Genomic DNA, 11103 nt, shown 5'->3' with positions numbered 1-11103 from the left:
CTGAGATCTTTGGTGGTGGAACCACCCCCTCTGGGGATACTCTTTGGGATCTTTCTGGAACTGGAGCACCATGAGGAAGGGGAGATGGGTTCCTGCTCCTTGGGAACTTACCCGAGTTGAGTCCTGGGAGCTGTGGTTGGGACAGCACTGGAGAGGGCAGGATGAGGCTCATCTGCAAGAGAGAGGAAAGCTCTGAGGTCAATGCCCGGGAGAAGTTTTTTCACACAATCTGCAACAAATTCAATGATATTTTTTTTTCTGGTTTCTTTGGTTGGGGTTTTGGGTGTTCAAAAAGGTTTTCCAACGAATAAACCTCTCCTCTGCTCCTGGGTGAGGATTTTCTGAGCCACCCTTCAAAGGGTTTAATCCCAATTATTTGATGGCCAATCCAAATCAGGAAGGGAGGGAAGATGCTCCCACCAGCACCCAGGGATCCAGCACAGAGCTGTGGCCAAGGGGTTGGTTGGACAAGACCAGAATGGAGCCACCTGGGATGGTGGGAGATATCCCCAACCATGGAAAGGAGTTGGAACTGGATGAGTTTTAGATCATGGAATGGTTTGGGTTGGAGGGAATCTTAAAAAACATCTGAATGATCCACCAAATGACCTTGAAGGTGGCTGCCCCATCCCTGAAGGTGTCCAAAATCAGGTTGGATGGGACTTGGAGCCACCTGGGATGGTGGGAAGTGTCCCTGCCCATCCAGGGAGGGACCCCTATCCATCTAGGACCAGGGTTTATCCATTGCTCAGAGCCCTTCCTGGAGAGGTGGCACCATCTCTGGCTCCCAGATCAACTCTTTTGGCTTTCCAAATCATCCTGGAAAAAGCTGGTGAGATCCAGAACCACTCCACTGAGGTCAGGAGAAGACCTGGAAATCCTGAGTCACCATCCAGCCAGGAAGGGTGTGTGTGGGGGGGGGGGGGAACCCCAACCCTCCCAAATTTTAAACAATTCCCTAAATCCCCAACGCCTGGAGGGTGATGGGCAGAGAGCTCTGAGGTTGCTGGAGAGAGATTTCCAGGGATTCTTTTGTTCTCTGGAGCTCCAGCCCAGGTTCCTATTTTTAGAAACTGTCTCCTTTGGAGGAAAAACACTCCGTGATTTATCTCCCTCCTGATGAGCACATAACCTCATTCCCTGAAAATCCGGGTTTCTTGGAAATGGCCCCAGATGAGGGAGTTGAATGTCTTGGATTTAGGAGGCTCCAATTTCCCCTCTATGGTAATCCCAGAGCTGCTCCTCTGACCACAGGAGTGTGGCTGCAGCTCCTCCAACTCACAACTCGATCCTCTCCTCCAAGAGCTCAAAATCTCCCCCCCTCTTGGGGCCACGGGTCCCTCTTTCCTCTCCCTTTTTCCTCTATCCCAACAGCTCAGAACCTGGAGATGCTTTGAAAAAATTCAACCACATCAGCCCGAAGCCAAAAAACACCTCCCCAAAAAAAGAGAGAAGGGGTTAAAAAAAGAAAAAAACCACAACAAACCCCATGAGTTTTCCATCCTGGAGCAGTTCTGAGAAGCTCAAAAGCTGTCTCAGATGTGGCTTCAGTCCAGTCCAGTCCAGTGCCTTTTCTTTGCACAACGTCTTTCAAAGGTCATGGATTGAGAAATACCAACATCTCCAGAAGATCCAAAGCAGTCCCAGCTTTGGATCTTCTGGAGACCCTCACTCAGGTTCAGGGCACGCTTGAGAGAACAAAACTTTGGCCCAGAGCTTCACCACCACCCCCCAAAATCCCACCAGGATGCACCTTGAGGTGGTTTTCCACCTCACTGCTCTTGAAGGGTTCAGTTGGTTCTGTACTAGTGCTGCCCAAGAGGGAATTTTAAGAGACCCAACCCAGCAGATGGATCATCAGGAGGTCCCAGAGAGGTCACCAGATCCAAGACTCAATGAAGTGAGGGCCACTGAAGGTCCCCAAACAGTTGGGAGTGAAGGATGTGATGGATGAAGAAAGGTTGGGGTTGAAGGTGTTGAGAAGATGAGGACCAAATCCTGGACACACACAGAGTGGCCAAGGAAGCTCTTCCAAAGAATCCAAAGGTGTGGGGAATTCCATCCTTCTTGGAGATGCTCAGAACTTGATGGGGCTTCAGCAAGTTAAGGTTGAGGTTGGCCATGGTTTGAACACAAGGATGGGATGAAAAGTTCTGGAGGGTCCTTCCAACCTCAACTACTTGGTGATTTTAAAATTAAAAATCTACATTCAAGAGTCAAAAGCAAAGAGGTCTTTGGGATGATGGTTTCCACCAAAACCAGACAGAAACAGGGAGATGACTCTTCTGAAGAGTTCACCCAAGAAATTACATTCTCCTGGAATTTTCCTGCCATCTCCTGAGAGTCTAAAAGAGCACCAAGGAGTGAAGATTTCCATGCCCCCCCTGAAATATCCTCATTTCCCAAACTTCCAACTGCACAAAGCTCCACCCCTGAACACAAGGGAAGATTCTCCCTTCCACATCATCCTTCAGGATGGCTTTTAGGACCTCCACGTACCTCCCATGGCATCTGGGTGCCCACATCCCACCCTGAGGATGGGGTTGACCCAATTCCCAACCAAGAAAGGGAAGAAGAAACTCCTCCAGAGGGGGAAAATTTGGACTAAGCTCTCCAAACATTGCAAAACAGAGACAGGAGATGGACTCAGCCACATCCCTGAGGGCTTCCAAAAACACCTCCCCAAAACCTGCACCAACCTTCCATGTTTTTTTGGGTTTTTTTTTCCCCAGATTATTGAAACAAATGAAAAAAAATAAACCCAGAAGGGGCATGAAGAGACTTTTTATCTCCTGTGCCAGCAGGCTGAGGGACCTCAAGGTTTGAGCAACACAATGAGGTAAGGGGGGAGTTATTGCATCACCTCCTGGGATGTTGCAAGGATCCAGGCTCTGAAATTCAAGACCAGGCTCCAACTTCAGGGTTTTCACCTCCAGGGTTTAATTGGAGAGCTGAAGGTAGAGGAGGAATCACTCCTGGGGCCCAGGAACTTCAGATAATCCCAAGAAATCAAGAAGAAGTCGAATTCCAACACCTTGAGGTGGCCTTGGGTTTGTCACCAGCACAATGGGGACTTCCAGGCTGGAAATCTTGGGTCACCCCAAGATGCTGCAGATAATTTGCTCCCCCAAAACTCCCTGGGAAGGTAGGGGAGCAGAATCTTCCTTCCCCACATCCCCTCCCACCTTCAAATCCATCCCAAAGCCCCCAACTCAGCTCTTCCAGAAGACCCTTTCCAAGATCCCATCCATGTTGGGGGACCAGCGGCACCCCCCAAGGTTCCTTCTGTTTGCAGCACATGCAGTGACCTGGGGGTCAAACCATCCCCCCCTGATCCCAGCTCCAGGAGAAATCTCAAAATCCAGGGCTCATCCCAACATCCAAGGCTCATCCCAAGATCTGGAGGTGGTAGTTTGCAACCTGCACTGGAGGGCTTGGAAAGGCAGTGGAGAAAACTCCAGAGGGTCCGACCATGTGAGGAAAAAAAAAAACCAAAAACAAACAAACCAACCAAAGAAAAAAACCCCAAACAAAACCGAACAAAAAACACACAGAAAAAAACAAAAAACCCCACAAACCCAAAAAACAAACCAAACAAAACAAAAAACCAAAACCACACAACAAACAGAAAAAACCCCAGCCCAAATACAAAGAGAAAAAAAAAACCCAAAACAAAACCCCAAACAAAACAAAAAAACAACCCCCCCACAAACCCCAAAACCAAACCAAACAAAAATACACAACAAAAAAAAAAAAACAAAAAAAACCAACCCAAATACCAAAAAAACCCCAAAACAACAAAAATACAACAAACAAAAAAAACCACAAAAAAACCCCAAGCAAACCCAAAAAACAAAACAAAGAAACCCTCATTTCTCCCCCAAAAGTTCATGGAGAGACCTTGGAGGTCAACTGAAAGTGAAAGTGGGAGAGGCAGGGTGGGGGTGTTTGGGTTGGCAGAACCCAAGGCTTCCCCTGCCAGGAGCTCTCGTCTCCTTTCCAGCCTTGGAAAAAAAAAGGCACTGTGGAGATTTTTTTGCAGCTTTCGGGGGGATTTGACGAGCTCATGGAATTGGGGGGGGAATGGATCAGAGTTGGGTCCCCAATATCTCCATCTGAAAAGCATCCCCAGCTCCAACTGGGATTCCTCCAAGAGAACGGAAAAAACTCGGGACAGGAAGCCCAAAGCTGGGGGGGAGGGGGCTCATCCCAAAGTCTAAGGTTCACCCCAATATCCAGCGCTCATCCCAACATCCAGGGCTCATCCCAACATCCAGCGCTCATCCCAACATCCAGGGCTCATCCTCAGATCTAAGGCTCATCCCAACATCCAGGGCTCATCCCAACATCCAGGGCTCATCCCAACATCCAGGGCTCATCCTCAGATCTAAGGCTCATCCCAACATCCAGGGCTCATCCCAACATCCAGGGCTCATTCCCAACATCCAGGGCTCATTCCCAACATCCAGGGCTCATCCCAAAATCCAGGGCTGACCTGGTGGGTCCCAGGTTTTACCCTTAGCAAACACCTCCCTCTCAGACCAGAGCTCCAATTCCTGTTTGACTGGAATTCTACCAGGAATTCCACTGGAATTTGTCTGGTTTCTACCCAGGTTCTTCCAGATTTTTGCATTTCCTCCATTCTGGAATCTTTTAAAAACAAAAGGAAAGGGACAAAAAGCACATCCCTCCATTTAACTCTAAAAGCCCAAATTGAGCCTTTTCAGAGGTCATTCCAAGCCCTTCCTTGAAAACCTCTCTCATTTTTTTTTTATTTCCCTCAAAACCCTCTTTTTATTATTCCCTTCCAAGCCCATCCTTTAAAACCTTTCCCTTTTTTTTTTCTTTTTATGATTTCCTTGAAAACCTTTCCCCTTTTTCTATTATTTCCTTGAAAACTTATTTTTTTTTTTAAAATTTCCCTCAAAACCCTCGTATATAATAAGTCCTTTCCAAGTCCATCCTTGAAAACCTTTCCCCTCTTTTTATTTCCTTGGAAACATTTCCCCTTTTCTGATTATTTGATTGAAAACCTTTTTTTATTATTATTTATTTCCCTCAAAACTATTTCACTCCCAAGCCCATCCTTGGAAACCCTTCCCCTTTTTTTTTGGAATATTTCCTTGAAAACTTTTCCCCTTATTCAATTATTTCCTTGAAAACCTTCCTCCTTTTTTTATTTCCTTGGAAACCTCTCCCCCTCTTCTCCCAACACTTCCCCCCAACATCAGAAGCTTTGCTGATCCCCAAATCCACTCCAAAACAAATAAAAAAAAACAACCAACCCACAACCTTCCCCCCTTCAAGCCAAGACCTTCATGGACCTTCCATGGCTTTGCCTGATGACTCCATCATCCCAAAGATTTCTCCAACCCTCCCAGAAGAACCTTCTCCAGCATTCCAAGAATCTCCAAAAGGAGACCACCAAACCCAGAAGGTCACCTTTGGAAACTGGAAGAACATTTCCCAAGCTTCCAGGACCTCTCCAAAGTCCCCAAGCCCCTTCCTAGATGCCAGAAAACTCCCCCAAAGAACATTTTTCCAGCTCTCCCTGGGATTGATCCCACCAGGACAAAGAAATTCCCATCCATGCAACATTCCAAGTCAAGTGGGAGACAATTGCTCCTCAGGCTGGAAGTGGCTCTGCTTGAGCTTCACCTCTGTGATGTCACCACCATCACCCAGTAGCAGACCAATGGTTTTTTCCCTCTTTTTATAACCCATTAAGACTTTTTTCTTTTTTTTTTTTTTGGTGTCACCTCCCAACCAGAGGTGGTCCCACAGCTTCATCCTGTCAGGAAAATCCAGAGAGAGGGATGAACATGGCCTCATCCTCATTTCTCCTGGGGTTGGGAGAAGGTGCTGGGATCTCTGACCTCACCTTGACCCAGCAGCCTTCCCCACTCCAAAGCAGCTTTTATACCCCCCAAAAATTGAGAAAACAAACAAACAAACAAACAAACAAAAAGACATTTTGTCCTCCAGACAGCTTGGGTGGAACAGAATCTGAGCTGGAGGAGAAGAGCAAAGCATCCCAAAAACACCCCCACAAAAAAAAAAAAAAAAAAAAAAAAAAAAAAAAAAAAAATCCCTTCCCCCAACTTTTTTGGCCAAAAAAAAAAAAAAGTTCCAGAACCTTTTTCCTCTCCACAAATTCCCAGGAGAGAAGAAGGATTGGGTCATGTCCTACTTTGGGAGGCAGCAGGAGAATCCAGGACCTCACCTGCTGGTGCTCCTGGGTTATTTTTAAAGCTTGGCCTGGTTAGGAGAATCCTGGGGGGATTTGGGGGTTTTTTAGAGTCAGAAGAAGACAATGAAGATCTCCAGGCCTTGGCCAACGTGAGGGTGAAACCTCCTGCCAAGGGGGTCCAGCAGGCACCAGGCAGGACCCCTCCTGGGCTCAAGGCCACCACTTCGGGTCACCACAACCCCCCTGGTGGTGCTGAGCACCCTTTCTCTTGGTTTGAGGACCTCATGTCCAACCTCTTGAGGAAAAAGTCATGAGGAGAGCAAGCACCCAACCCCATCCTGCTTTTGGTGCTCAACCCAAAGACCAACCCCTCAGAGATCTTCTCTATGATGTTCTTCAACCCAAGATCAACCCCTCACAGATCTTCTCCATTATGTTCTCCAGAGCACCTGGAGCTTTCTGCTCAACCCAAGATCAACCCAAAGACCAATCCTTCACAGATCTTCTCCATGATGTTCTTCAGCCCAAGACCATCCCAAAGACCAACTCCTCACAGATCTTCTCCATGATGTTCTCCATGATGTTCTTCAGCCCAAGACCATCCCAAAGACCAACCCCTCACAGATCTTGTCCACAATGTTCTCCAGAGAGCCCCTGGAGCTCCCTGCTCAACCCAAGACCAACCCAAAGACCAACTCCTCACAGTTCCTCTCCATGATTTTCTCCAGAGAGCAACTGGAACTTTCTGCTCAGCCCAAGATCAACCCAAGGACCAACCCCTCACAGATCTTCTCCATGATGTTCTTCAACCCAAAAACAACCCAAAGACCAATGCCTCACAGAGGGGATCTCCAAGGATTGGGATTGGCCTTTCCCAGGACTGATCTCAACTTCCAGAGCTCCTGGATGGTGCTCAAGGGGATGGATCAAGAAGTTCTTGGCCACCAAGGGGAGAGGGGACACAAAGGCCACGGCAGAGAGGGGGGTGGAAAGGAGGTCATGAGAGGAGAAAACTCAACCAGGTGGAGACCCAAGAGGGTGACAAGAGGTGGGACCTTGGAGGGGACTTTCTCCCAGACCCAAATCAGTGATGGACCCAACATCTCCAACAGGTGACCAAGATCCCCATACTGGGACACCCAGCACGCACATGGGGTCCCACCACCCCAAGGACCTCCAAAGCCACCACTTTGACCCACGCTGAGGTTCTACACCTCACCCCTTGCTTTGTGTGTCCCACCAGGAGCCACCAAGAGAACAAAAGCACCAAGAAACATCCCCAAACCCCACCAAAGAAGCCACCAACTGGAGGGACTCACCAGCCACCTCGTGTGCCTCCAAGGCCACGTCAGGTTCTTGGCTGGAAAGGGAGGAGAAGAAGTTGGGGTCCTCTGGGAGGGGGTGCAGCTCAGCACCAGGGGGTCGCTTCTCCTCCCCACTCATCATCTCCAGATCCTTGGTGGTGTAGAAAGTCTCCTCCTCCAACTCCGTCCCCGTCCCCACCGGCGGCTTCTCCGGGGTTTTTTGAACATCTTGGAGGAAAGGGACTCTTGGATCTTCACTTTGGGGACACTGGAGGAGAGGAAAAGTCTCTGGGTTGGGTTCTGGGGTCATCGGTTGAGCTCTGCCTCCATCTCCTTGAGGTTCTGAGAAGCTGGGGACACTTTTCTCCATCCCTTGCCGGTGGCGTTGGGTGGCCGGGAGAAAACCCCCAGGGGTGGGCGGGGACTGCCAGAAAAATCTGCCAAAAAGAGAGAAAAAAAGGGAGAAAAATAAGAAAAAAAAAAAAAAAAAAAAGAGGTTGGACTTGGCCAAAGTGGAGGAGAAGTGGGGGTGGCACCACCCAGAACCGGGGGCAGAACCTCGGACCCTCCCTCTGACCCAGTGGTTGCAGATCTTCCCCTCCCCCTGAGGCCATGGAGGGGTTTTGGGGCACAAACCCCAAATTTGGGGATTTTAGGCTGCAGGAAAGCAGCCAAAAAAGCCCCGAGCACTCAACTGGAAGTTTTGAGAAGCCTCTTGCAGGAGCTCTGCTCCCAAATTCCCCCTTTTTTTCCCCAAAACCCGCTCGGGGGTTTCCAAACTCAGTGAGGGAAAAAAAATATTTTTTCTTTTTTAAATAAAAAAAAAATTAAAAAAAAATTTTAAAAATTATAAAAAATTTTAAAAAAATTTTAAAATGTAAAAATTAAAGAAATTTTAAAAATTAAAAAATAAAAAAATTTAAAAATTAAGAAAATAAAAAAATTTAAAATTTTTAAAATTACAAATTAAAAATTAAAAAAATTAAAAAAATTAAAAAATTTAAAAAAATTAAAAAAATTAAAAAATTTAAAAAATTTAAAAAATTTAAAAAATTTAAAAAATTTAAAAAATTTAAAAAATTTAAAAAATTTAAAAAAAATTAAAAAAAATTAAAATTAAAAAAAAAATTAAAAAAGGAAAAAAAAAAATCGAATTTTTGTTTCTTTTCCCACTCGCTCAGCACTCCCAGAGCCCAAAACCCAAGAAGTTCGAGGAGCTCTGCTCGCTCCCCAAATCCCACTTTTTTCCCCCAATATCCACTTGGTGGGGGGGGAGGGTTTCCAAGCTCATCGGAGACAAGAAATTTCCACCTCCAGCCCCGAAAAAGCCCCCAAAGCTCCCACTAAACTTGCCAAGTTTCTCCCCAAATTCCGCTCGCTCCCCCAATCCCACTATTTTCCCCCAAAAACCCACTCAAGGGGGGTGTGTGCGTGTTCCCCACTCCCACCCCAAAAAATCCAAGAAATTTCCACCCCCCAACGACCAGAAAGCCCCAAACACAGGAAATTTCCGAATTTTCTCCCCAAATCCCGCTTGCTCCCCAAATCACTTTTTTTTTCCCCAAAAAACCCACCTGGGTGTGTGGGGGGGGTGTTCCCAACCTCACCCTGAAACTGGAAAAGCTTCTCCCGAACCACGCGGGGTCCGGGATGGGTTCCGGACCCTTCCCCCCCCCCAACCCCGCGGGCCATGCGCAGGCGGAGCCGAACCGACCCAATTTAAATGCTAAAACTGTTAAGTGGGGACAATTGGGGACAATCGGGGACAATTTGGGACAATCGACACCTTGCCCGGAGGGGTCACCTTCAGCCTCCCCCTCCTCACCCTCAGGGACCTTTTTTGCCCGCCTGGAATTTTTATTTTTTTTCCTCAACCCCGAGGTGTGAGGATTTTTTTTTGTTTGTTTGGTTTTTTATTCTTTTAAATTTTTTTTTTCATTCTTTTAAATTTTTTTTTTTTTCTTTTTTTTTTTTTAGGGTACGGGGAGAAATTGTTTTTTTCTCCGAGTGGCACCAAAACACGGTGGGATTGAGCCCAAAAGTGCTCCAGGTGGTACCGAATGCGGTGGGATTGAGCCCAAAACTGCTCCAAGTGGCACCAAAAGTTCTCCAGGGGAACCCAAATGAGGTGGGATGAGCCCAAAAGTTCTGCTGCTGGTACCGACCCGTGCCAGCGGGAGCCCAAAGCTGCTCCAGGCGGTTCTGATCCGTTCCAGCCCAAAGCTGGAAGCATCTCAGGATGCCACCTCCCACTCCCTCCCTCCCCGGTTCCTCCCCGGTTCCGACCCGCTTCCCATCACAGCACTGCTGGGGAAGAGGAAACGGTACCGGCACCGGCGAACCCCTCCCTGGGTCCCTCTTTGCCTCAGTTTCCCTCCCGAACCCCTGGGTTCCCCCCCGAACCCCTGGATCCCTCCGTGCCTCAGTTTCCCCCCCCCCCCCGAACTCCTGAGTCCCTCTGTGCCTCAGTTTCCCTCCCGAAATCTTGGGTTCCCCCCCGAACCCCTGGGTCCCTCCGTGCCTCAGTTTCCCCCCCCGAACCCCTGAGTGTCCCCCCCACCCCTCCCGTTTCATCCCTCCGGACCGGGCCGGTGTGAGGAGGGGGTTCTGGGGGTGGTGTCAGCGGCTCCTCCCCCCACCCCACTCCTCGGTTCTCCCGGTACCGGCTCCGCTTTGCATCCCCCACCCCTCCCACCCCCCCTGACCCGCTCACTCACCCCTCGGAACCGGGCCCTCTGGGCTGCTCCTCCTCAGCGGCGGCTCCGCTGCTGCAACCGCCGCCCCCGCCGCCTCCTCTCCGGTTCCGACCTCCACAGCAACCTCCGAACCGGGGACATGGTCCCTTTAAATCCCTCCCCCGGGGCCCGACACCTCCCGGTCCAGGTCCAGGTCCCAGTCCCGGTCCCGGTGCCACCGCCTCCTCCTTCGCCGCTCCAGCCGCTCCCCCGCCCCCCTCCCGCCGGCGGGGTCTGATGACGTCACGCCGAGCGCGACCGGGCCGCCGCCGACATCTTGAAGGAGCCGCTAAGGAAGGTCCCAGCGCCGCCTCCTCCGCCGCCGCCTCCTCCGCCTCCGCCGCCGCCATTTTGGGTCCGGGCCGCTTCCGCCTCGCGCTCCCCGCCCCGCCGGAACCGGCGCCGCGCGTCAACCCCTCCGGGCCCCGCCCCGCTCCGGCGCGACGCGACGCGCCCCGTGATGACGTCACCGTCCCGTCGTCGCCGCCATCTTGGGAGTGGCGGCTGCAAAGGGAGGGGCAGAGCCGCGACCTCCCCGAGGGGAGGGGCAGAGCGGGGAGTGCGGCGCGACGGCCCCTACGTCATCAGCCCGCGACGGCGGCGCCTCGCCGCCATGTTGGGGGGGCGGAAGAGGAAGGAGCGGCGGCGCTGAGGTCCCCGGGACCCCGTCCCAAAAGGGCTCCCGGGTCCCTGTCACCCCCCCCCCACAGGGTCCCCATGGCCGTGCCCGACGGGTTCCCGCAGTCCCGGCCGCCGGGACCAAGAGGGCCCTAAAGTGTCCCCATAGGCCCTGCGACCCCCCGGGGGGCCTGGGGTGCCCCAAGGGAGGTGGGGGGTGGGGAGAGGGAGGCACTGGGGAGAAAATGGAACTGGG

General features: G+C 50.5%; 1 protein-coding gene across 1 annotated transcript in view; it reads right to left on the bottom strand.

The window, feature by feature from the left end:
- Nucleotides 1-10816, bottom strand: part of WIZ (WIZ zinc finger) — a 31043-nt gene extending 20227 nt beyond the window's left edge. The window contains 3 exon segments of the mRNA XM_071727412.1: nucleotides 112-172; nucleotides 7510-7931; nucleotides 10212-10816. Of these exon segments, the coding sequence (XP_071583513.1) occupies nucleotides 112-172; nucleotides 7510-7931; nucleotides 10212-10579 (851 nt within the window). The 5' untranslated portion in view covers nucleotides 10580-10816.
- Between the last annotated feature and the right edge of the window lie 287 nt (nucleotides 10817-11103).

This window comes from Heliangelus exortis, chromosome 27, assembly GCF_036169615.1.
Source record: "Heliangelus exortis chromosome 27, bHelExo1.hap1, whole genome shotgun sequence".
In the NCBI taxonomy this organism is placed as follows: domain Eukaryota; kingdom Metazoa; phylum Chordata; class Aves; order Apodiformes; family Trochilidae; genus Heliangelus; species Heliangelus exortis.
This window is presented reverse-complemented; position numbering and strand designations above follow the sequence as displayed.